The 25,588-nt window shown below is 42.9% G+C and overlaps 11 protein-coding genes across 11 annotated transcripts; 4 read left to right on the top strand and 7 right to left on the bottom strand.

The window, feature by feature from the left end:
• Positions 1–2,206: 2,206 nt before the first annotated feature.
• Positions 2,207–4,591, bottom strand: METBIDRAFT_77305 (uncharacterized protein; the record flags this gene model as incomplete). Its single annotated transcript, XM_018858674.1, has 3 exons — positions 2,207–2,250; positions 2,803–4,306; positions 4,565–4,591. The coding sequence occupies 3 exons, from the start codon at positions 4,589–4,591 to the stop codon at positions 2,207–2,209; spliced, it is 1,575 nt and encodes a 524-aa protein (XP_018715005.1).
• A 661-nt stretch (positions 4,592–5,252) lies between these two features.
• Positions 5,253–8,352, top strand: METBIDRAFT_30769 (Zn(II)2Cys6 transcription factor). Its single transcript, XM_018855701.1, has one exon. It carries the CDS (start codon positions 5,490–5,492, stop codon positions 8,076–8,078), a length of 2,589 nt encoding a protein of 862 aa, XP_018715006.1. The 5' UTR covers positions 5,253–5,489; the 3' UTR covers positions 8,079–8,352.
• Positions 8,184–9,869, bottom strand: METBIDRAFT_35575 (uncharacterized protein; the record flags this gene model as incomplete). The annotated part of the gene is made up of 1 exon (XM_018856628.1): positions 8,184–9,869. The coding sequence occupies one exon, from the start codon at positions 9,867–9,869 to the stop codon at positions 8,184–8,186; it is 1,686 nt and encodes a 561-aa protein (XP_018715007.1).
• Positions 9,870–10,016: 147 nt separating this feature from the next.
• DAK2 (dihydroxyacetone kinase) lies at positions 10,017–11,780 on the bottom strand (the record flags this gene model as incomplete). Its single annotated transcript, XM_018856596.1, has 1 exon — positions 10,017–11,780. The coding sequence occupies one exon, from the start codon at positions 11,778–11,780 to the stop codon at positions 10,017–10,019; it is 1,764 nt and encodes a 587-aa protein (XP_018715008.1).
• Positions 11,781–12,459: 679 nt separating this feature from the next.
• Positions 12,460–14,961, top strand: ARG81 (Arg81p; the record flags this gene model as incomplete). The annotated part of the gene is made up of 1 exon (XM_018856488.1): positions 12,460–14,961. The coding sequence occupies one exon, from the start codon at positions 12,460–12,462 to the stop codon at positions 14,959–14,961; it is 2,502 nt and encodes an 833-aa protein (XP_018715009.1).
• A 444-nt stretch (positions 14,962–15,405) lies between these two features.
• On the top strand, positions 15,406–16,235 carry PGA6 (Pga6p). Its single transcript, XM_018855702.1, has one exon. The coding sequence runs from the start codon at positions 15,598–15,600 to the stop codon at positions 16,123–16,125; it is 528 nt and encodes a 175-aa protein (XP_018715010.1). The 5' UTR covers positions 15,406–15,597; the 3' UTR covers positions 16,126–16,235.
• On the bottom strand, positions 16,116–17,987 carry ERO1 (ER oxidoreductin). The gene has a single exon (XM_018855703.1). The coding sequence runs from the start codon at positions 17,938–17,940 to the stop codon at positions 16,309–16,311; it is 1,632 nt and encodes a 543-aa protein (XP_018715011.1). The 5' UTR covers positions 17,941–17,987; the 3' UTR covers positions 16,116–16,308.
• Positions 17,988–18,495: 508 nt separating this feature from the next.
• Positions 18,496–20,082, bottom strand: DBP3 (RNA-dependent ATPase; the record flags this gene model as incomplete). The annotated part of the gene is made up of 1 exon (XM_018858675.1): positions 18,496–20,082. One exon carries the CDS (start codon positions 20,080–20,082, stop codon positions 18,496–18,498), a length of 1,587 nt encoding a protein of 528 aa, XP_018715012.1.
• Positions 20,083–20,215: 133 nt separating this feature from the next.
• On the bottom strand, positions 20,216–21,888 carry METBIDRAFT_30775 (uncharacterized protein). The gene has a single exon (XM_018855704.1). The coding sequence runs from the start codon at positions 21,790–21,792 to the stop codon at positions 20,251–20,253; it is 1,542 nt and encodes a 513-aa protein (XP_018715013.1). The 5' UTR covers positions 21,793–21,888; the 3' UTR covers positions 20,216–20,250.
• An 871-nt stretch (positions 21,889–22,759) lies between these two features.
• On the bottom strand, positions 22,760–23,755 carry METBIDRAFT_134837 (H(+)-transporting V0 sector ATPase subunit e). The gene is made up of 2 exons (XM_018854374.1): positions 23,507–23,755; positions 22,760–23,355 (listed from the first exon to the last, which is right to left on the bottom strand). The coding sequence occupies exons 1-2, from the start codon at positions 23,512–23,514 to the stop codon at positions 23,151–23,153; spliced, it is 213 nt and encodes a 70-aa protein (XP_018715014.1). The 5' UTR covers positions 23,515–23,755; the 3' UTR covers positions 22,760–23,150.
• VPS23 (ubiquitin-binding ESCRT-I subunit protein) lies at positions 23,647–25,551 on the top strand (the record flags this gene model as incomplete). Its single annotated transcript, XM_018858327.1, has 2 exons — positions 23,647–24,761; positions 24,843–25,551. Exons 1-2 carry the CDS (start codon positions 23,998–24,000, stop codon positions 25,549–25,551), a joined length of 1,473 nt encoding a protein of 490 aa, XP_018715015.1. The 5' UTR covers positions 23,647–23,997.
• Positions 25,552–25,588: the final 37 nt, after the last annotated feature.

The raw sequence follows: 25,588 nt of genomic DNA on the forward strand, positions 1-25,588 counted from the left end.
GCCAAATCCCCACACACTCGCTATTTATCCAGCAGACAACATAATAGGGTGCTCGCGAAATCCACCAAAACTTGACGTCTTCATCAAATAGAACGTGGGCTCACACTACAAACTCCAATTTCTGCTCGAATCTACCATACAAATTCCCCGCTCAGACAAGTCCATGTCTCATTCGCCGAAAAAGTCGTCCGTTGAACGCCGGCAGTCTGCGGCCAGCTTACCTCCACAGGACGTATCTCAACATCAAACACAACCAAGTCAACAAGAGGAAACTTATCACGTGGGAAGTGAGCCGAGAAGCCACAGCGTGTCACACGCGCTTGGGATATCGCACTTGCCTAGTTCGTCTTTTGCGGTCACGTCAAATTCAGGCACAACGCCGTCTTCGGCCGGTGGTAACAAAGGTGTCACTGGCCCCAGCATAATAAACAAACAACTTCTATCAAAGCTCAATAAATCGTTGAAGGAAAAACAGAAGATCACCAGCGCCCGGGAGCCGCAAGCGAAGAACCCCACCTTGATTCAAAATGTGTTGTCGACGTCTCCCAACATGTCTGGCACTCTGAGTTCGTCGAACATTGATCATAACAATGTGTTAGGGTCTGCACAAAATGACGACTCTTCGAAGTTGGACACCAAAGATTCGGATATTTTGTCTCCAGCACCTTCTGCACTCAATCAAGGCAAGGAGAGCGCGGTCAATTTGAAGGCAAAAAGCAAAAGCAAGAAAGTTTCGAAGCAGAACTCAACAAGAACTGATTTCTTTGCGGCTAAGCTAGCCAGTGCGGTTGATGACGTTGAATCATCCGACAGCGACGAGACATTTGTTTATGAAACCAATGCTCAAGAGTTTGGCAACGAAGATGATGACTCGCCTCCTAGAAACTCTGCAGGTGTAAGCTTAGCTCCTCCTGCAATCAGAAGCGTGGAGCCTATTTCACAGGGAGACAATATTAATAATGCTCCGTCTTCTATCCATATTGTGAACGATAATATATCCGTTGCGGGAAGCTTGAGAAATGCTGCCCACGAAACCAACTCAGGAAATCTTTCGGGTGAACAAAAGAAAGAAGAAGATAAGGAAACGAACTCCTGGGTTCAAAGTGTACATGCTGTGGGGACCGAGTCAATACACTCGTCTCAGTCTCTGAAGCCCAACCCCCGGGTCTCGCTACACGAAATGCCACCAACGATATCAAACGGAAAAGCTCATCAAACCCATTTGCAAAGCGAGTGCTATGCATTCTCTGATCCTTACATCGATGCGAACATGCAATATCAACGTCACCCAACGAGAAAAAGCAGTTCTCACTCGATTTTCAGTGAAGAAAGAAAAGAACATCCTTTTCATTCCCCACAATCGCCGTATGCAACAACTAAGCAACCTGAAAACTCGATCTATGGAATATCTGAACAATCTCATAACCCGAACAGACCTCAGCAAAATGTACCTTATGTGTATGGAGATGAGGATGTAAGTGTGGATGGGGCCTCCTCACATGGGGACATCAACCTGGTTTGTACCGAAGGAAATTCCCATATCCAAGTGTCTACAAATATAAATCAGGGCGAGGTACCCGATGCAGGGTACAAGCTAAGAAGCAACAAGCCCTCCACCACGTCATCAAAACTACGATCAACAACATCGAAGTTGTTTGACAAGAAAGGGGCACAACCAAGGCGCTACAGCACTATCCCAGATGATATCGATATCGAGGATTTTGATGATGAGCTCATTTATTATGACAACAACAATATTCGGTTTCCCTACTACAGTACCAATGGCAGTTTGAACGAGAACTCATCTCTTCTAAACGGGCACAAATTGCCTCATCACAGATCTTTGAATCTTAATTTTAACGGGAAACGGGCAGCAGCAAATCCCCGAAATACACGGTACGTCTCACTAGGATACACTCCTCCTGTTTCTTATCCTAACGGAAACAAAAAAACCGACATTTTCCCTTTTCCATACCCAGATGGAAACCATCAAAACTTTTTTGGCTTCGATGAATATGAGGAGGAGGCCCAAATTCTGCCTGATAGTGGTTCAGTTTCCAAACATTTTCAAGGAAGAACGCCTTATTCACCAGGTAACACCAGATTTTTGTTGCACAAAAGAATTTCACAAGACCAAGGTGGCAATGATAAGCTAAAAGTTGTCAGGAGTGTGATCTACACGCTTATTGGGATAATCTGTATTTTGTCAGTGGGATTTATTCTGGGGTTTTTCCTTGCATCCACAAAAGACTTGGCCAATGTTTCCATTCTCAGTATCGACCATGCTACTGTTAGTACAGATGAGTTAGTATTTAACGTTGTGATTGAGGCTCTCAATCCAGGCTGGCTTACGGTTTCTTTGGAACAATTGGAGCTTGATGTGTTTGCGAAGAGTGGTTATTTAGGAGACGATAACGCCATTGTTTCCGTTGAAACAGTACTATTGGGAACTGTGCTCAACTTCGAGTCTACGCTATTCTTCGAGGGAAGTTTCTTCAGTAGGCAAGCAACCCAACAGACTGGTGAAATAAAGCTAATTGGCCCTGGAAAAAATTTCACAGGATCTCTCGGGACGGCCAGATCTATTCCTGGCACAAAGCTACTAGACAGTAGTGAAAAACCAAGTGACCCGCATGTCCCACCAGACAACTCAGAAAAATGGGCGATAGTTTCTAAGCATCCATTCGATTTGATTTTACGAGGTGTTCTCAAATACAATTTACCGTGGTCAAATTCCGTCAAATCGGTAGTTGTCAACAAAGTGGGATATATTGATCCATCACAAACCTTTTGAAATAATACGATGAAGCTCGTCAAGCCCTTCACTTTGCCGAGTTCTTAACGAAATACGAAATTCCTTTGGTTCGATCGATGTTGCTGCTGGGTTTAAGTTGGACCGAAATGCATCGGGCTCCATATTCCACTTTTTGTTCCTTGGCTTTCCAATATGAAATGTAAGTACAATTCTGCACAATAGTGAGTACATTTCCCTTAGTGAAAGCTGATCACCGGCGCATTTCCTTGAACCAAGACCGAAAGTGTAGTGCGTCACTGAGTCTCTGCCCTTGAGTTTTCCTTCTTCATCTAGCCATCTTTGTGGATTGAAGTAATTAGGAGAAGAGAAGTATTGCGGATCATGATTGGCAGAGAAGACATTCATAAAGAGTACGGTGTCTTTTGGTATGGTGAGATTTCCTAGCCGAAGCGGTTTTGTCTTGAGTCTAGGTAATCCCAAAGGTAGGACGGAAAAGTTCCGCAAGGCTTCTTGTATGATTGCAAGTGCTAGATCACAGTCAATTTTAAGGACCGAGTCATTCCAAGCTTGTATAATGTTATTGTCACTTTTGGCAAGAAGCTCGTGAAATAGCTTTTCTTGCATTCGGTATCCCCGCCTTGAGCTTGAAAATTGGCCGATGATATAGTTCATAGTGTATCCTAAATTATCAAGACCGGCACTGATCATCGTCAAACATATGCTGCGAGCCTCTTGATGGGTTAAAGTTTTTGCATTAGACCTCTGACTCAATATTTTAGCGAGAATGGAATCTGACTGAGACAGATTGTTGTTTTGCAATCCTTTTTCAAACTCGCTCTGAAAGTAATTGATGTACTCATCTCTTTCTGATTTCCAAATTCTTGCTTCGCTTTGGAAAAAATTACTGAAAGGACACAGTCTCAAGATTGGGAGATAATCCTGATAGTTTGATATATAGGACCTGAAGTTAATTATATGGTTCTCTGTCTGGATAATTTTGTCTGCCAAAAAATTGTCCTTACCTTGAGTATCTAAGCAAATACCATATGTTAACATGATGGCGCAACGTAAGACGTAGCACTGAAAATCACGCAATAAAGATACATCTGGGAATGGAACATGCGCAGACTCACTTAAAGTCAACAAATTCCCGATCACGTATTCCGAACATTTCTCAATCGCAGAAACATAATTTTCAGTAGAAAGACTTTGTGCAGAGAGGCACAGGGATAAGAATTTTCTCTTTCTTCTGAACGAAGCCCCTGCTGGAGTGGTGCCAATAGTGGGGCCCTGTGTGGCTGATATAAGATGATGGAAGGTGTGCAGAGCCGGCCTGGAATTAAGAGATGTTGGATGATGGCTCCATATGTATTCTATGTCTTTGCGGCTGTTGACAATAACTACTGGGATGGAACCTAGGTGTATGACAAAAGTGTTGTGTTTATATTTCGTGCACCAGTCCATAAATGTTTTGCTCGGATTGTTCAACACCTGGAAGGTGTTGCCCACAAGAGGATATCCGGGAATTAGAAAACCACCATGAATATGTGACTTTTTTGAAGTGGTCAAAATTTTCAAAATTGAAAGAATAGCAATACATGTAAGCAAAATCGATAGCAACATCACGGAATCAAAGTGACTTCCTTTTTGTACATATGAGCCTCACGCTTATCAACACATTTTGAATCGCATGAGAAAAAATTGACTTTTAGAGTTTTCTTTCAAGAAAGAAAAAAACACACATAATACTAATCTCGATATCAAAAGAACAATCTTATTAATATTATAATTATTATGATTTTTCATAACCTGCGATTTGTGGATTGATCTTTCCATCTTCTCGGGTGTTTCTACTCGTGTCTCTTTTAAAGTTTGTTGGCAATCATCTATCAACAGCTAGTATATCTGAGATCACATAATTCGAAGTGGGAAATATCAAAAAAAATATGACTGGGTGCTTGATTTCAAAAAAAGTGGAATACAACACTGTAGACGTTGATACCTCGTTGATCATGGACTATATCGTTTAGGTAGGTGCATGAAGAGGGTTGATAATAAAACATTTACTTTGCGCACAGATTTTGTGACTATGCGAATTTTCGAGGGGTTTGCTGATTGAACCATTTTTCCCAAAAGCCACCTAGCTGCGGTGATCGTACATTTTAGCCCCTCTACCTGTCGTGTGCCTTTCGAGGATACTACTGTTATACATTCAAGTACCAGTGATCGAAAGAACATTGCTCAGCTTTTTTTTCGGAAGAAGAGCGAGATTATCGGACTTACTTAGATTTGTAAATTAGAGACAAAAAAGTGCTTAAGTATGGATGCATATTTCATCGGCTCTTAGTCCAACGTATCTCGTATGCAATTTGTGCGCGGTCCCGTTTGTTTTGCATATTCGTCCGCTTCTGAAGTTCATAACGCCTGCGTGAGAATCATCGTCGAATGACAAACTGACAAAGGCTTATGGCTTTTAAAGCTGCATAAGCAGACGTGGTCCGATCGCAAATCTTTTAGGAGCATCTCAGCAGATGATGTGTCCAAACGTTTGATGAAGTTATTCTTATATAGGAACCGACTCAAAACCTGATACGAGTGCGGAAGCGTGCACCGAAAGTAGCAAACTAGATACGAAGATAGACGTGCTCGTGAGAAACAACGGCATACAGATAAAAGATTCTGCGTTGTTGTCTTCACATGCAGAAATGCACTGCCGCAGATCCAACAGAGTCAGATGCTGGAAAATCATGTTAGTGGAGGAAGAGGTAAGCAAAATTTGACAGTTGCTCGTCTCATCAGCTTCTTTCATATCCGTTTGCCATTGGTCCCCAAAAACAAATCTGAGGATACACGGAAACGCACCCCTGAGTCTTGCTCGCCATACTTCTTGAGAAAGAAGGTGGGGAACCCTGGCAAAAAACACAAGTTTCGTATAATATTTAGTGCGCACGCGTATTTCCTGAACGACAACGTTGGACGCAAATATTTCCTGAGTTTACTTCCTCCGCCCTTACCTTACGCAATAAATGTTTCCATGTCCAACAGTGACTCCGGCAATCGACGTTCAGAATACCTGAAAAATGGTTGCAGGGAGTGCAAGAGACGAAAAATTAAATGTGACGAGTTTATCAATCCGCCGCCAGAGGCATACCTGAAAATCAATCACCAGGGCCGCGAGCTGTGCTGGCATTGTACTCGGCTCAGAAAAACATGTGAGTATCCTATGAAAGGAGAGAGAGTGGCACGTCTCTCGAAAAGAGCTCTACTAGAGAAAAGCAAGGAGAACAGCAGCTTGTCCGCCGAGGAATGGAAGCCTTCCCCCGAAATTAGCTCCAGCAAGCCAAAGAAGCCAAAGAAGCCTGTTCATCTTGATGCGAACCTTTCAATGGCACCGCCCCAACATTCTGAGATTCTCTCATCTGCGTCTCCAAACCACGTCAACCATGTTGTTCATCATCGCTCATACTCTGTACATGATACAGGACCTCGAATTCACGCAACCCCGCACGACAAAGGTGTTCACCTGCGCTTCACTCCTGGTTTAAATCCTGGGGTAAACTCTGGCTTGAATCCGGGACCGTATCCCGGCTTGAACCCTGGCTTGAATCCTGGGTTTAGTCCTCGTTTAAATTCCGTGTTTAATCCTCGGTTTAATCCTGGGTTTAATCCCAGCTTCATTCCCGGAATCATAGATGGGCTTCCTGCAAGCGATTCAAGCTGGCCTCGAATCATACCAGGAAATCGGCCTTCTGGGCCTGACCGAGCAAACATGATCTCTAATACCCTGTCACCAAACACCAGCTCCGCTCGGTCGAGGTCGTATGACTCAGCTGATCTCACCTTGATTGCTACCGACTTGAACAACTTGGTGAGCGATATGATCGTTGAGGTCAACAGTGATTTAAAGACCTCCAGCGATGCAACATTAAAAGCGCCACAAATGCAAAAAGTCAATCCAGAACCTGAAGGTCTACACAATAAGAAAGCGAAACCGTCTAACCATATACCAAGGAATATTGGAATAGGAATGTTTCATGTCACGCAAAAAGAAAGGATATACTTGCAAGAATTCTACCTGGGATTTGCCAGCGTGATCCTTCCCTTCAACGCTTATGATCCAGTTCAACAGTCTTACTATAACCCTATGCGAGACATCTTGTTTTACAGTGCATTCAATGAATCTTTTATGCTAGCGGCTATTTTGGCCCAAGGAGCTCGATCCGTTTTCATGCAGAGTGAATCTCCTGATGATGAGTTTGCCTATTACATGTACTTACTGCAATGCCTCGAGCTTCTAGGCCCTGCGTTGGGAGGCCATATGTCAAAAGCTCAAGTGGCTCTGCTTCCCGATATCGAGGCCGTTCTCTTGACTGTTCTTTTATTGACTTCCTCTAATGCGGCAAATCTGAAGCAAAATTGGAGGCCTCATTTGCGAGGTGCAAAAGACATTCTTCTCAAACATACCACGAGCCGCAAGGGTCCTTCCAACTCAAAACTTCTTCTTCTTTGCAAATATTGGTTTGTCTCGTTCGAAATCTTGGCGGGCTTGGGTCTGAAGTTTGGAGGAACTGTGGAGGTAGAAGACGAACTAGACTTACTTTTGGGATGCCTGGACAGGAATGAGATACAAGTCTTGAGAAATCTTGGCATGCTTTGTCCATCAGGATTTTATCTCATTGGTGGCTATCACATCGATTTAATTCCCGCATGGAAAGATCTCATCAAACTCCTAAACAGAAAGAGAAGAAATATTAATTATAAATTGGATGAAACACTTGAATATTTAAGGCTATTGGCAATTTTTGAGCGCCTGAACGGCATTGAATTTGTGAATCGAAAAGCGTTGCTCAAGAACTCTGATTTTCTGGGGGGTTTTGTCCCCGCTGGACTCTTACTAGATCTAATAAGCACCAGTCAAGATCACATTATAATTAGCTGGATGGATATTTCGCATCAACTATATTGTATTGCGGCTACTATCACAATACTAACTGAATTCATCGAATTGAGATATGACTCACCGCAGATACAAAGCTTGGTTTCTCGTCTAATGTCTCTTCTTGAGTTTCTTTCGGAATTCAAGGAGACACCGCCAACAATCAAATGCGCCGTCATGATGATTCAATGGCCAGTTGTGGTTGCAGGTATTAACCTGGTGCGAAATAAAGACAAAAATCTCGTCTTTAAATTTTTTGATTTGGCAATGAAAGCTGGGGCCGGTAGTGCAGGATACTCTATTTCACGAATCAAAAAAATATGGAAAAGTCGTGAGGAAGGATTTACAGGTTCGATTGACGATGAAATTGACATTGTTCCCTACTAGAATTTTAGTCAAGAATAGTACACTGTATGCTGCGTCATTCTTACATATGGATACATCTTTTCAAAACTGAATATAGGGAATTCTTGTGTAAAATGCTCGCCATCATTAGCATTCAACGCTTTGTAGTACCGAGTATCTGTTCTCCTGGTTGAGTGCAATTTTAAGACTGGTACTCATCTGTGTGTGGCTGCTTCTGGTGCTGTTGTATTCATCTTGTATTTTCCACCCAACTCTTTCAGCACCAACTCTTGCACCGTCTAGATTTGCAGACGTAGGACCAACACGAAGGGCGGCATTTTTGCCTACCATATATAAAGGCAAATCTTTGCACCATCGCAAGTCATCGGTGAGACATGGAAGTCCACCAACAAAATCAATAGGATAATCTTTGACGATAGGTTGAAGGAACTCCAAATTAGAAACGTCTGGTTGAATTCCTGTTGCACAAAGGACGTAGTTTGTTGACATTTCAAATTTACGAGACTCCTTGTCCGGACGATTTTCGCATATGGTAAGATTCCATCTCCCATCTCTGTGTTCAGCGTTTGTAATTGTGCTGTAGTCTAGAATTCGAAGCATTCCACTGTTCACATGTTTCTGAATTTTTTTGTGATACTCCGGGTTGATCAGTCCCCCCTCTCTAGAATCATGAATGAGTTGAAGCTTTTCTTCATCTGTATCAAGCATGTAAAACGAAGACTTCTTCAAATTCTTGTATTTGGTGACCCAGTCCAAATGAAAATCAAAATGCTTGATCTTAATGAAGCTTCTCAAAACTAAAGTTACCTTGACACCAAGATTACATGAAATATGCGCGAGCTGAGCTGATGTCAACCCGCCCCCAACAATAACGATAGACGCCTCTTTTTTCTGGGCTAGCGTTTCAGAGATAATAGGAGGTGGGTACGAAATTCTTTTTGAAAAAATGTGTGTTGTATGACAAGCCTGGTTCAAGCTAGCATTTGCATCCGCCAATCCCAGAATTGGATAGTTGATAATACCATCATGTCCACTTGCCACTACACAATTTTGACAGCCATAAATTTTTCCGCTCTCAGTCTCAACAATGAAGCCTGTCACAGTTCTGTTTTCTTCCATTATATCAAAATCTCCATAGTTTAAAGAAACAACTCGGTCTTTTCTAATACTGGACGCAAGCTTATATCGGTCAACGATATCACCGCAAAAGTCCTTAAAAAATTTTGTTGATGGTCGATAGTAATCTCTGTAGTCTCTCATATTTATATCAATGAGACCAGGTCGGTCGTCGTTGCGAGATTCCCCCTTTAATGGTGAAGCCAATTTTTTTGTGTTCTTCTTTATAACGCGCTTTTGTTGATGCTTTGAATACTCTTTTCCAACAACATTTTGTATCTCTGTGAGGTCTTTCTCTCGTTTATTTTGGTAAGCATAAGTAATCATTCCGTCAAGGTTGACTGGATCTGGGTGAAAGAACATAGGTGATCTCAAAGTAGGTACTTGACAGCTCGCAAATTGATTGTCCCACTGACCCATGAACGAGTCTGAGACAGCGTCCAACACCAAAATCTCCGAAGCTGAGAATTTGCTTGGCAGCTCGAAATGTGCTTCTTTTTTAGCACCACGAAGTACTTTCCCAGATTTGGGTCCTCTTTTTTTAAGCCAGTGAAATCTTTGATGCTCGTCTTCCGTATAAATTGAGCCAGCAGTAGCTTCGCAGAGCCTTGCGGCCACCGCGAGACCACAAGGACCTCCTCCTATGATCACAACTTCGAAAAAGTTCTCTATTGATATGATATTATTAGATGACATGATGATTGCTCCAAAGAACCTTTTTGTAGAAATCAATGCGATCATTAAATACCTATATAGTTATATCTTTGCACCCAAACTTGTCATGCAGGTAACCCTAGAGGTTATCCTATAACCACCCCGCGGATAAGCCATGCAATAACCACCTCAGTATCCTGAGCAAAATCCCTCAATGATTGCCAAAAGGCCCACAGCACCGGGATCTGGTATACCGCCATCTTCCTTGAGATCAGCCTCGCTGACATAGGATGCACGTCCAAACTTTGCTTCCAAGTTCGCCGTTTCTTCGCACCCGCGTTTTGCTGCCTCGATCAGCAGCTTGAGATCTAGAGATTGGGCAAACTCATCCACAAATGGCTGCAAGGTGTCCACAAGAGTACGCCCTCCTTGACGGGCTTTGGTGTATTTGAAAAGGCCATCGTAAAGAGCGGTTTTCAATGCTTGCGCTACCAGTTTTATGTCCATATTCTTCAGATCCAGCAAATTCTTAACCAAGCTCGTTAAGTATATTGCGTAGATGCCTCCAGAGGTACCACCCATGCTGTCTTCAACAATTTCTGTTATCACACTCAATGTGGCAACAGGATCATTTAAGTTCTCCTGAAACTCTTTGTCGCAGGCAGCCTTCTTTAAAATAGCTTCGGCACCATTTTTCAAAGTTTCCCCACAATCACCATCCCCAACTTGAGTGTCGTACTTCGTGATAAGTGGTTCCTTCTCGATCACAGCTTTCAAGCCAGCCTCCAAAGCGCCTTTAAATTTTTTTCCATCTATTTCGAAGTCAGACTTTGGAATCGTTGCGTGTTTTTCTGGGGATTCGATTTCGTTGGTGGGCTGTGACCATGCATCGGCATTGAACGCCTTCGGTTTCCATCCAGGAGCGTCTGTCTCTTCATCCAAGAATCCCAAGATATCTTTCTTTGAAAATTCTGATGTAGAAGCTGCATCAACATTCAAGAGAGTGATAGAAAAACCGGGAGAATTAAGCGACGTAACAAAGTCTGAGACCAATACTCTCAATGGTTTTTTCTTCAAAGGACAACGCTCAATAGCATATTGAGTGATTGCTAGCAATTCCAATGTTGATGTACCACCAATGTTATTCACAAGAAGCACGTAATCTCCATCGGATTCAAAATTAACGTAGTGGCGCTCTTTGTCATTGATATCCAACAAACGCTCGAAGAGGAGGTCAACTAGGTCTGTGATTTCAGGAATCTTGATTTTCTGGCCAGGCTCATTGTGAATGCCTAGTCCCAACTCTGCAACGGTAGGGTCTTCGTGATGTTCGCTTTCTTCTTCTCTTCCTGGAACAGAGGTTCTATCCAATGAAGCACTCATTGTCACCAAAGAGTCATTTACCCTGCGTCCTAATTCAGCTACTTGAGGCAAAGTAGCACCTGTAGCAGCTGCCGCACCAACGACTTTGTGTACAATTGCAGTTCCAGCAAGGCCTCGTCTCCCCACCATTTTATTTTGGGTTCTTCCAACAGCGACATCGTCTGATACACTCACCAACTCAACGTTAAAGCCATCGCGCTTGGCTCTTTCAGCAACAAGCCCGAAGTGTAAGACGTCCCCCGTGTAGTTTTTGACGATAATCACCGCACCTCTTTCTTTATCTGCGGTGGCCTTGACGGCAGCCATGATCTGCTTAGTGGAAGGAGATGCGAATATGGCTCCAGACACTGCAGCATCGAGAAGGTTATTTCCCACGAAGCCGGAGTGGAGCGGTTCGTGACCTGCGCCTCCTCCGCTTATGACAGCAACTTTCTTATTTTTATTTGGAACAAATACGACCTTTTCCGAAGGAATGAAGCTGATGTTGGGGTTCGAAGCTACCAAGCCTTTGAGTGCAGTCAAGACGATGTCTTCATTCTTCGGATATTTCCAATGTTTTGCAGGAGCCATTTTCTGATATATCACTCAATTGATGAGTTCCGTATACCGCAAGGGATTTGGTGCACCCTTATATCTCTAATTTTTTCGGGGCAAATATGCAGTTACTACGATCATGACATCATGGGAGACCGCAAGCTATCCGCGTTCGTGGGGTGGTACGATGATGTTATGCTAGTCTTCCTCTGTAAGTTAGCCCTTTCAATTTTAGGCACACAAAATAGCAAAGTCATATTTTCATATTTTACATGGAAGTACATAAGGCGTTGGCATTATCCGGGATAGCTTATATGCGCTTAAGTTCTGTGACATCGTATTACTTGAAGGCTCAGTGAGAATGGAAAGACTGCCCGATGCCCATAGGAAATACCTTCTGAGCCCCATCGCCAGTTTTATAACCTAGAATGAATATTCTTTCGGAATAATAAGCATAATCTGGTGCGAAGAATCAAGTGGCCTAACCCTTGGAAAATCAGCAATTTAAGTAAGATATTGTTGCAATAGTGAGCGTTCTCATTCACCTTCACTCTTCTTCTGACCTCACCATTGCCGTTTCGCGCTCACCTTCCGAAAGGAGCACCAAAAACAACCCCATTTTCTGTAGCAGTCAAATATAACTTTGCATCGGAGAGCCACAATACCCAACCTGACTGGGTTTGTTTCTGAAAAACAAGTGTTGCTTTAACTCAAAATGCAGGGTGAAACATCGATAGCTGTCCGAAAACGGAAGTCAAAGACATTTACTGGATGTTTTACTTGTAGATCCAGAAAAATACGATGTGATCTCCAGCGACCTTTCTGTCAAAATTGTAAGAAAGCAGGATGGACCTGTGGTGGGTACAATATAAAATTGAGATGGCTGACACCGGTTCAGTTCAAGAGAAATGGAAGAAATCCATTACAGAAACCTGTTGTATTTGAAAAGGAAAAAGAAGCCGAAAACGATGCGGGCACATCAGCATTCTTTCAAAGAAGACATGTCGGATTTGTCACCTGGAACGAAAAGAAAAATTTCAAGCCGTATGAGACATACGAGGAAATTGACCAGGATTTGAATGCTCTACGAGGCTCTGATAAGCTATCCGATACAACACTCAAGGGCCCCTTTGGCGTTTTTGCTCCCAATGGTATTCCGAAGACCACGTTGGCACATCCGAATTTAACAGATTCGATATCTTCACCTGTGACGAAGCAAATTACACCTGGTCTCCCTGATATTAGCAATCATGGAAATGAGCACATGTGGCTTTCTAATGAATTGAGAGAGCACGCCCTCTTGACTGCAGCAGCACTCAATGGAGATCCCCAGTTTTTGGACCTTGATGTCCAGCCTTACGGCTACCAATCTATTCCTGACTCTCTGTCTGATCTCTTAAATTTCTTGTTTCATAAGACTTCACAAAATCAGGCTCTGAATTCGCATTCCAATCCTCTCGCTACACCCTCTAACCACGTCACATCTCAAGCACCCTCAACAAGATATAGTCCCAGTGTGGACACAATGAGCATACCTGAGAAGCAGGGACTGGAGAGTGTGGCCATCAATCAAGGAAACCAGCACCTATTCTACTCCAACTTCAATAACTTCTACTACAACAATCCTTATCAACCTAATGAAACACTCGAGATTCAATTACACGCTAGCTCCCTGAAACATGACGACGAGTCGACTGATCTTGTTGAAGGTGACACTTCACAAACTACACAAATGCCAGAAGCTCTTATGTCGATCGTAAGAAGCCCCTTACAGCCAAAGTTGGGCTTTGATGTGTCTTTGCCAAAAAACGGAGTTTTGTTACCGACAACAGCACTACTGGTCGAGCCCCTCACCCGTTATCTTTTAAATTACTATGTGACACAGGTTGCGGATTTGATGACAGTCATTCCTCTCACAGAAAATCCCTGGAAAACCATCTATTTCCCTAGGGCATTAATGGCCATTGGAGAACTCTCGGCTCTTGGGAAAACTTCAATCGCCAAAAATGCTTTACTTAACGCCTTATTGGCGGTATCTGCCTTCAATTTGCAGAGTAAATTCACTAAAAATTCCAATCAAATGAAATTTTATCTCAATTTGGGAATTAGGCTCCGGAATCAAGCCAGTTTGTTTGTCAAGGCATTACTTGACTCGCATGGGAATACACAAAATGGAATAGCCCAATGTGTTGCGTCCGAAAAATACAAAGATACGCTTTGCGCCGTCATGTCGATGATATCCGTGGACTTGGTGTGGGGGACCATGCAAGATACGAATTTTTATATCCGATGGTGTGAGAAGGTCATCTACACCAAAATGAAAAATAAGAAAAAGCTTTCGGCAAAGGGCAAGATTTTACATCGGATTTTCCTGAGTCTCAAGTTAATTCAAGATTCTACTTGCCTCGACGTTGGCAACATTAAAGACGACTTTAAAATGACGTCGCAATTTGGATATGATGTGAAAACAAGATTTGAAGTTGAACTACAAGACAACAAGACGAAAAGTGACATCAAATACATCATGGACGGATCTGTCAAATCTTCGCCTATGTTCGTTAACATGAAACTTATCAACACCAACAAGAATGATGAGAATTTTGCCACTGACGCATTATATGGCTTACCCAACTCTCTCATTTCACTTTTCAGTGAGACAGTGCAACTTTTACGGAAAAAGATTTACCATAGGGATCTATACAATGCAGAGCCAGAGAACTTCCAGCAGCAAAGCTTCAACTTGAAAACTAAGCTCCAAAGCTGGAAATTGGATTGGAAGCTTTACGAAGGGAATGATGCAAACAAGTCATTTTTCACATCAATGCATGAGGCCACATTTCATCACATCATGTCCTTTTATCACGCGTTGTCGATATACTTCAATAGACTTATTATGGAGACTCCGCCAGAAGAAGTCCAGGACAAGGTCGCGAAGACTTTAGGGCACTTAAACCTGATACAAAGGCTTATAGCGAAAGACGAAGCACATATAATTCCCTTGTTTTGGCAAGGCTTTATTGCAGGCTGTGAGGCAGTGTCGCCAGATTTGCAGAGTGATTTTAAAAAGTGGGGTGCTGATATTGCACAATATTTGGGAAGTTATTGGGGTGCAAGACAAATCATGCTCGAGGTTTGGCGAAGGAAGAAAGTTAAAGAAACAAGGGACGATTGGGTTTGTGTGATCCAAGACTGGGATATGAATTTAATGCTCAATTGAACAACTATTCGGCTCTTCTATTTCCAACTCGAATTGTTGAAGATCCTCAGCTTGTTTGCCAAAGCTCGATAGACAATAGCTAGTCACTTCAGGATGTATGGGTATTAGAATACATGTATGACTGAATTGTGAGACGCGTTTTCGTAGCGTGTTTTTGCCAAGTGTAACCTCGTGGACACAATAGTCCTTCACATTAATTGGGGCGGGGACACGAGATGAGCGCGCACCTGATTGAACAACAAACAAACAAACAATAATTAGATCATGGGCCAAGCCTCGAGCCATGCAAGTGCAGGTCGTCTTCGCGATAGTCTGCACATAATACGTGAGGCCGCATGGTTTGTTTACACAAAGACAAAACAGTTCTGCACCTATGCCCCAGACACATAGGTAAAGAACACGCTACTTTCCTACAGATGGCACGACACGTCGCCAACATGGGAATGACAATCGAACCAGGGGGTGGCAGAGAGAGTGCGTTCCTTTATTTTCGAGACGCGTCTGTAATGACGCGATTCTCCGTCAATCATTCATTTCGAATATAAAAGGCCTCGTGAAGGCCTCCCAGAAAACTTCTCAAGAAAGTATTCATAGTCACTCGTTCCTTAACTGACATTCCCTAACAATCTCTTAAAAATGAAATTTGCTGCCGCTTCCTTCGCTTTGGTCTCATCGGCTCTCGCTGCTTCCAGTTCTGCAGTCTCATACGAATACGAAACCGTTACCAACTTTCACACAGATGACATTACCATCACTTCTTGTGCCGATAACAACTGCGTTACCACTGTGCAATCTGTTACCAGCACTGTTGTCACAGCTACTGTCGACGGTGTCACCACAACTTACACTACTGTTTTGCCTGAGTCCACGACGTCAGCCTCAGTCACTCCCCTGATTTCCTCAAAGCCAACTTCTGTTGCTGCCGAGTCTGATGTTCCTTCTCTTTCCGAGGACATTACCTACGTTGACATCACCACCACCCCTGTCGTCACTGCTTCTACTGGAATTGAATCCACGGTGTACCAGCAGTCCACATTCACTTCGGTGTACAATTCTTCCGCATCTGCGACTGCGTCTGCATCAGTCATCTGGGCCAACGATGCTCCAAGAAACGTTCTTGCTGGTGTCGCTGGTGTCGCTGGCATTGCTGCTTTGTTGTTGTAAATTATTGATTAATTGTATAAATAGGCTGGGATAGATAATAAAAAAATTAAGGTACTTCTAGAACTCTTGACATTTACATGGAATATGAAATGACTACCGACACAAGAGAGCCCGTCACTTGAGATATTACAACTGGTCGCGTGTGCTCCATGGGAATATATTTTGCAGGATGTACCGGAGCAACTAAAGCTCGTCGTCTATGCTCACAGTTGACGCAGGAACGTAAACAGCTTTACCAATGTAAACATTCCACCAACCTGAAACGTAGTACATGGCTATATTGTACATGGTTCTGGGAAATTCCACATAGCTTTTCCAGATGAAGCGGAGGGCAGTCTTGACATCCTCGAGCTCCTCATAGAAGCCTTGTTTCGTCTTCTTCGGAGATGAAATTTCTCCCTCATCAATATCTATGTTCCCATTCTGTTCGACGCCTTTGTTTCCCGTGAAGCCTGAAGGATTAGACTTTGACTCTATAGGAGGATCCCATGCCACGAACGGAAATTCAATTCCCTTATCGTGCAATGGTTCAAATTCTCCATGTTGGACGCGCCCTGCAGCGACGTCCTTCAAATGTTCCAAGTACATATCCTTGAAGTTATTGATAGAAGCCACAGACTTTGAGAGACGGTCAAAAGTATTGAAAAGTGCAACCAACTCGATCCGGCGGAACTTGAGCAAATGCTGAGTTTCCGGGTCTTCCAGTTCAAATAACACCTTGAGCGCGGTACCGTATCCAATAGTTTGTAGTTTGCCCCACATCCGACATCTATCACAACCGACACAATCCATAATGGCAGAAACGTTTTTGAAACGAGAGCGGAATTCATTCTTCAACTCTGGGCCAACGAGAGATGGGTCAAAGAGCAGATGGGACACGAAAAGAGGTTCTATTTTGAGCACATCCGTGATTTGGTTGACCATAGTCGTGTAATCAGACAACGAAGATGAGTCATTGTCCAAAAGCTCACTATGATTGTTATTTGGCGCCGTTTCGCCTTTCACATAGTCAGCAACATCCACCAAGTCACCTAATTTTACAATGGCTTGTGAGACGAGCGCGTAATTAAAGTAGATGTTTGCCAAACGATCATTGAACTTGCCTACTCTCTCCATGAAAATCTTGAGATTTGGGCCGAATGTTTCCGTGGCAGAATCCAAATACTCGTTCGACAAGTGAACTGCAATCGATGCATGTAAACCTGAAATTAAACGGTAAAATAAGTTCTTCTCCACACATTGCTCAGGTTCTGAGCCAGCTGACATAGACATTGGATTAGTGTTAGGGAAACAGTTTTCCGAGTAAATCGCCTTCCACACGTCAAAAGATTGAGCACCTCCATACCCTGTAAATCTTTCTGGATTAGCAAGCAAATCGACAAACACACAGTTGTGGCCATCGTCAATGTGCGAGTAGTCTAAGTCTTCGCATGTTGCTGGTGCTTCCAGTGATGCATTTTTGTGCTTGATCTCCCCGAGTTTGGAGGGACGGAACTCATCATGAACCTCCGCCCAGTTGTACTGGTCTTCGGGAAGAACTTCGACGGCACAATTTTTTGTTGCGCAGAAATGCTGTGCGTTCCAGAACTTACACTGCTTGTCTAAATCGAGCTTGAAATATTTGAAAAAAGATGTCTGGACCAAACGCAGTAGAACTGGGCGAATTTCAGCATTGATCGTGTCGATATATGAAAAGGTTGTATTACAAGTGGGCGTAATAATTTGCAGGCAGTAGTCGGGTGAGTCGAATGGTGAAATGGCAGCACCGACTAGTGTTATGATGGAAAAAACCACCGAAATGAATAGGGTTTTCATATTTGATAAAAGCAGCAGACGTGTCCAATTTTTCAGATTAGTAACGCATGCTCAAAATGGTATGCTTTGCGTAGCGTGTCACGTGCCTTCGTTCTCGTCATCGCCACAAATAGTGCGAGGGTGGCGTGTACATTTTCGGTATGCGCTTCCATGCCAATCTACGAACTCTGAACGCCAAGAGATAGCAGTGCGAGCGCTTAAAAATGTATTATGACATAGCGTAAAAGCGGAATAGAACAGGTCAATATTTCTTCAGAATGCTTGCAGGTGTATCTACACCATTTGGATTTTTATTCGTAAAGGTTTTCATAAACGGTTTCGTTATGCTTGTTAAGCTTTGCAAATCGCAATCAATTGTCCAGGGTCATCTCATGATTGCGGAACGACACACGGAGATGACAACACGACAAATGTACCAAGCGAAGGATATGAGACCAATGAGAAAAAAAATTCACAGGATACTCTCACAAATTAACGTTGTCTTCTAATCGATTCTATAACTTCTAAAGCCAGACATAGCTGTCTCTCAGTATGTAAAATGCTATGTGTTCCTATTTAATCGTCAAATTTGATCTTTTTGGCGCTCTTTCCCTCCATGTCATCCTTGTAAAATGCTCCGTAAACAGAGTGTGTCTTCTTTTTGGTGTGACCTCCAAATTTGAGCAATTCATCAGGAACGGGTTGGTTGGCACCACGCAAGATGTTCATCAAGGCTCCACTAAGATGTTTTTCGTGCTCTGTGAAGAGCGTATGCGCAGTACCAGTTTTACCGGCTCTTCCAGTACGACCGATTCTGTGGACGTAGTCTTCAGCAGTCAATGGGAATGTCAAGTTGATTACAACCTTTACATTGGGAATATCCAAGCCTCTCGCCGCGACATCAGTAGCCAACATCAATTGTGACTCGCCCAGCTTAAATCTCCCCAAAGCATTTGTGCGTTGTTGCTGGGTTAAATCTCCATGGACAGCAGAGACGTTGTAGCCATTTCTCTGCAAAAGACCTTCCACGCGCAGTGCTTCTTTCTTATACAATGCGAAAATGAGAATTTTGTCGTTTTTGTTGGCTCCTGACTGGTACTTTTTGAGCAATTGCAAAAGCTTTCTTTCCTTTTCACGAGGGTCAATCACTTCCACAATTTGTGTAATTCTCTTGTTGGCAGAAAGCTCATCACGGTCTCCAACTGTGACCTTCACTGGGCTTACCATGAACTCAGAGGCGAGATCACGCACTTCCTTTGGCCAAGTAGCAGTAAACATCAAAGTTTGACGACTTGTTTTTTTCGGAGTGCAGCCGATAATCTTCTTGATGTGCTCCTCGAAACCTTTGTCCAACATTCTGTCAGCCTCGTCGAGAACTAGGTATTCCACTGTTGACAAATCAACCAAGTTGTCTTCCAAAAGATCGACCAAGCGACCAGGAGTGGCCACGGCAATACTGGCGTGTTTGATTTTTTCAATCTGATCTTGCTTGCTGACACCACCGTAGATGGCGACACTAGAGATTGGGGTGTTTTGCGTCAATTCCTCCAAGTTGTCGTAAATTTGCAAAGCCAACTCACGAGTTGGCGAGAGACAAAGTACCTTCAACCCCTTTTTACTATGTCTCAAGATACTGTCAACTGCTGGGACACCGAAAGCAAAAGTCTTACCCGAGCCTGTCTCTGCCACACCAATGACATCTTTGTTGCTCAATAAGTAAGGCCAGCTCACTGCTTGAATAGGCGTGGGGCTGGGAAACTTTGAAATTGCCTTTTGAACTTCATCAACAAATGATACTTGGTCAAATTTTAATACGGGTCGCAAATCTAACTTGTGTGGATCGTCAATGGTAATCTCATTATCTGTCAAGAAAGTCTTGATGTCTGATTCCAGAACGTCTTTCAACAATTTGGACTGAACATACGGGCTTTCGGAGGTAGATGTGGACTCCGCAGCAAATTCATTGGTTGTGGATTTTTCTTCTGTTTGTTTCTTTTCCTTCTTTTCCTTCTTATCCTTCTTATCCTTCTTCTCCTTCTTGTCCTTCTTGTCCTTTTTTTCTTTCTTATCCTTCTTATCCTTCTTGTCTTTCTTCACTTTCTTCTCGACATTGACAGCCGCTTCGGCCTCTTCGAGTTTTCTTTTCTTATCTTCCTTACCCATCTTGCAAAATCAATTGGTCTTTGAATTCCTCAAAAAATAATACTCAGAAAATCTCTTTTCTAGCCGCACGATGCCATCGAGGTGCACTGATGTGTGGCACAGGACTTATGAAGTACTTACAAGCTTCCAGCAATTGGCTCTAAAATGTCTAAATTATCCTAAATACATTCACATTTCATCCAAATCTGACCGACGCCCCTCATCTAGATCAATTTGGTCTAATTTCACATACTTGGTCTTATTGATCAACTTCAAGCATAGCGTGAGAAAGACGAAAAATGGGAGTAAAATGTAAGCGTCAACAAAGTCTTTCGCAGAGAAGGGCTTGAATGTAGACCAGCCTTGAATCAATGCGAGGAATATGTTGACTGCGATACCAAAGATTGGCAAAACAGGATACCACAATCCTTTGTATGGAAGGTCATCCACCGAACGTCCTTGTAGGGCCCAGGCTTTTCTGAAACGAATGTGATATACATTAACCGCACCCCATACCACGAAAACAGCCACACCCGATAAGTTCACAATATACTTGTAAGCCTCCGCAGCGCCAGTGCTTATATTCATGAGTGAGAGCAATCCAAAGAGATTGAACAATATCACAGCATTGTATGGCACACCCCATCTGTTCACCTTGGATAGAAATCTAGGCGCAGAGCCCTCATGGGCTAAGTGAACAATCGTTCTTGAGCCAATGTATATGGAGCTGTTTACGGCAGAAATGCAAGTCACGAGAATAAAAGCGTTGACCAAGTGAGCACCTCCTGCCCAACCTGCTCTAACAATAGCAACTGACATTGGAGATTTCAAAGTGTTGTCCGAGGAATTGAGTTCAGGAGCATTGTATGGCACGGTCAACCCGTAAAAGAAGGCAATACCCATGTAGATGATCAAAATTCTAATGAAAGTTTGCCGAATGGCACTTGGAATGGCTTTTCCAGGATTCCTTGTCTCGCTTGCTGCGATGGCAACAGCTTCGGTTCCTGAATAAAAGGTAGATGCATAAACAAACGAGCTAGCAATCGACTTGAAACCATGTGCCAAAGGGCCGGGATCATTCCAGTACTGAAATCCAAAGGCTTCTCTGCCTTTAACTCCACCGGAAACATAAATTATTGAAAAGATGTAGAAAGCAACGATCCCCACAACCTTAAACAAAGCAAGCCAATACTCGAATTCTCCAAAAGTTGAGACTCCCAAAAATTTAAAAGCCAAGAATGCAGCCCAAAAGATCAAAATATAACCGTATAAAGGAACATGTGGCCCCCAAAATTGCATGATAGATGCAACCATGTTATACTCGTTGGCCAACACAGCAATCCAGATGATGCAGTAAAACCAGCCGACGGTCCCCCCTACAGCTCTGTCTATTAATTTGTTTCCCAAGGTTGAAAAGACATTTCCCAGTGGATATAATGTAGCAAGCTCACCCAAACTTTGAATCATTGAAAAGGCAATCAAACCGATAACCCCGAAACCAACAATCAAACTGAGGGGGCCATTTGATGTTGGGAGAGCGGCACCAACTAAAATTCCTGGCCCTATGATTCCCGCAAGAGCAATTAGGGAAATATGGCGGTCTTTGAGACCTCTTTTCAACTCGACAGTTCCGGTTTCCTCATCTGTACTATATTCAAATGTTGCTTTTTCATTTGTTAGAACTTCGCCAAAGGTTTCGACCTCTTGAGACGGACTTTTCGAAAATTTCATGTTATTTCAAGTCTGGATCCTATTTCGATATAAAAAAAAAGTTTCCCCTTTCCCGATGTGCGAGAGGCAAAAAACTGAGCTTCAAATGATGGGGCTTATATATATTCAACTCAAATGTAAAACTGGGTGCCAAGCTAGCAGATGAGTGCGACCCGCACTGTTAGCAAGTGCGCGACCACGCGTAACCATGAAGCATGCACGGCGATAGCTGGAAAGGGCTTGCAAATCGTGGTCTCGCAGATGTCAAGAATCGCTTGTCGAGAATAATTCTCGTCAATGCAATTTTTGATGGAGAAAAATAAATACCAAGAAGGCTAAAGTCGATCAAATAGGATGTGGATAACTGAATGAAAAACAATTCCTGAATCGCTTGTCTCCGAAAGTCATCCCAAGTTATTTTTCGCTACTTATGCAGTCACTTACTTCATTCAGGCAACTTCTACGCAAGATGCCATCGGCATCGCAGCAATTGCTTGCGTCATATCTGCAGACAAGGTTATTTGGTCAACCATTTGAGGCAAAAAAATCTTCACGGCAGCGTGGACTTCCACATTTGCTGTTGCCCCTAAAAATATAAAAAAAAATCGATTTTACTGACGACAAATCATAGCGATGTTCTCTAGGTATAGCTTAAAGATTACGCAAGTCATTTGCCTTAATGTGCATTTTCAAACTTAAGTGACCGTAAATTTCGCTTTAGAATGTTGAGGGGACCGATCAAGAACATAAACAAGAGAAATGAACCACACAAAGCGTTATTCAGGATAAACATGATTAAAAAACGCACAAGCTAAGTGAAATGTAGATACAGCAGCCCGGCATTGGTCCCAAAAAGGGTAATGCCTTCCACGAACTACTGACAGCACGATCCCGTCAAAAGTATCAGCGAAGGTTACAAAATTTCATTGACCCGTTGACGAGCTTATTCTTCTCCATTAAACAGAATCCAACACTCAATGGGCATGAGTGCAGAGCAGAAACAGGAGTGTTTTTTCCTACAAATTTTGTGACTCAATTATCTTTATTGCAATATCAATGATGAAAATTTTTCGAGGGAGAGCGGAATGCGCAATCTTTTATACTTCTTGGGAGGTTACCCGGACACATCCTCGGTTTTGATGGGTACGTGGAGGGCTTTGAATGACCACACTGAAGTTCTATACCAGCTAATGTTACTCTAATCTACGTCCTATTCTTTGAACCCATATTCGCCTAACCCCTGAATGTCAGATCGAACACAAGCTTTAAACTTATACGTGTATTGATCCTTATTTTAGTAGAATTGGAAGCAACTGTACCTGCATTTCCTCCCCAACTCCATCTTGGTAATCCGGGTTTCTATTTCTAGCACTAGTAGCTTATTCTTCTTTTCTCATGTCGGCTCTCCTTGGTGCTTCTAAAGGATGTAACTGCGCCAAGTAGGTGATCGCCCACATTAAGTAGCACATGGCTAAACCCAAGATGAGGGATGATCTCCAGACGGTTCTATTTTCCCTAGGGGCAAAGTTCCAAGCCAAGACACTCAAGGCAACGGTCAATAGCAAAACCACAACAACAGTATAGCTAACATGTTAGTTGAAAACAAACCTGTGGGTTCGTACTGCTATTGTACACATCTGAGGGCACCCAGTCGTTCGGAGACAATCCAGTGAGCGAAAGCTGAAGTATCTTCACATCTAAAGCAACGCTTTTTTTTAGTTATCAAGATACATACCCACTCATTTCTGATTGTCAACGACTACTTGTAGCGTGAATTCCTTGAGCGAGATAACATGGCACAGACCCGTACCTCCACGTCTGTATGTTCTTACTTGTGTGGACACACTTTGCTGATGATTGATGAATAGACAAACAGGTTTTTAGGGGGCCAAAAAAGTGGGATCATATGAGAAGGATTCTTTGGCCTATGTCTTAGTGAATTAAGAGATATTGAATGTCTAAAGCGTAATTTATTGGGTCAAGAATAGTTACACATCCTTAATATGGACACTCTCAAAATTTTTGTGAATCTGGTGCGAATCTCCATTAAAGCAAGTGACAAAATTGTGGATTTGCGAAAACTACTGTTCAAGATCATACTCAAAAGGAGCACGAAAAGCTCGAGGTACCACACAAGTCTCTTTTTTAACTTTTTTTAAGGCAATTACGAAGCAATATAGTACCAAACCTTCGATCCTAGGTTCGTTGCGGCTTCTTTGAATTACCATGTCGAAAGTCTCGAAGAAAATAACTAATTGGTTATACAGTGTTCTTCAGCCCCAGTACACTCATCCTGAAATCGCATACAAGGACATTTATCAATTCCTTCAGGTCTATATAGATCAGGGGTTCAGGATTCGAACAGCTGTCTATACGTCTGTACACGGTGGCTCGGAGTTATTGGTTAATCTATATGGTCCTTTGATTTGCGGGAATAATGTCTTTCAAGTCAGTATTTGGATACCCTTGAACTATCCTTTAGCCGATACATCGGGTAAAGCTTCAGGATACGACGCAAACGGTGTTCCAATAACTTTCGCAGTGCCCTCCAAAGGTCAAATTATCCGTCCTGGCAATAATGTCGACTCTCAAGGTAAAGTTTACCATCCCTTTCTCGTAAGCTGGTACAACTCAACATCCACCAGGCAAATGATGGACCAATTCAATTTACTTCTGTTGATGGAGTGCCTAAAGTCGACGTTCGAACGAAGTTCACCTATTGGTCTCGCTCCACAAACTACAGGACCAACGTTGCCACCGAAGTCTCCGAGCAAGATTAACTCACCCCAACAAGCACGTATTTCAACTCTTTCGAGTGGGCCACCACTACCGGAGAAGTTTGCTCACTCAGGGAATTCCTCGGAGCTGATACCTCAGAAATACAGAGGACCTCCTCCTTTGCCAACTTACACAACTCAAAATCAGTGGGTTGGTATTGATTCAAGTCAAAGTCAATCAGCCATGATCCAATCTCCAGGTCAGTCTACACTGTTGGTACAAAATAGTGGAATAAACCACAATTGGCCGACCGAAGAGCCGAGATCCCCTAGTATGCTCGCTGGAATTTCAAGCACGCGTTATCTAAACACTTTAGATCGGGCGACCACCGTGAAGGGTGAAGTTAGTCGACCCAGACCCTCCGTTGAAACAAATCAGGGGGAAACGTCTGTTATTGAAGATCTCATGGATAAAGTGACTCTCGAGTCCAAGAAAGAGAATTCCGACCCACGTGAATTGCAGCGAATTGCTCAGCATATAAACAGATATTTAAACCCTGGGAATCCTGAGAGTGTGAATAACAAAATTCCACGAGTCAGGAAAACACGGAACATAGCCAAGGCCCTTTATTCTCAACTTTTGCACCACAAAAATCAAGCTAGAGCCAACGCCGAAAATCTTGATAAACACGTCCAGTACCTAGAGGACCAAGTTCAGACGGTAAGGTATTCGAATCAAAAACTAAATGATCTTACAGAACTCAATAAGAAAAGCTCCACAGAAGTTGTTTTGAGTGCATCTGAGAATAGAAAAATTGCTTTAGATGATCTTGTGCTCCCGGACCTGATGTTGGTCCGACAACTCTACGATTCTGTCGCCGAAATCAGGGGATACAAAGACGCAATAAGGCTTGTTGGCGGAACTTTCAAATCGGAACCAGAACTTATTAACAACCTGACTTTAGAGTCTTGCATTCGGTCTGTCAGAGCGTTGTCAAGAGAGTTGTTTTGGCTCGAGGTTACAAGAGATGAAATAGGTAGACTCATGAGCTTACAATTGTAACATATAATGGCATTTACGAATATTCTAGAGAACGAAA

Source organism: Metschnikowia bicuspidata (assembly GCF_001664035.1).
Source record: "Metschnikowia bicuspidata var. bicuspidata NRRL YB-4993 chromosome Unknown METBIscaffold_1, whole genome shotgun sequence".
NCBI lineage: Eukaryota > Fungi > Ascomycota > Pichiomycetes > Serinales > Metschnikowiaceae > Metschnikowia > Metschnikowia bicuspidata.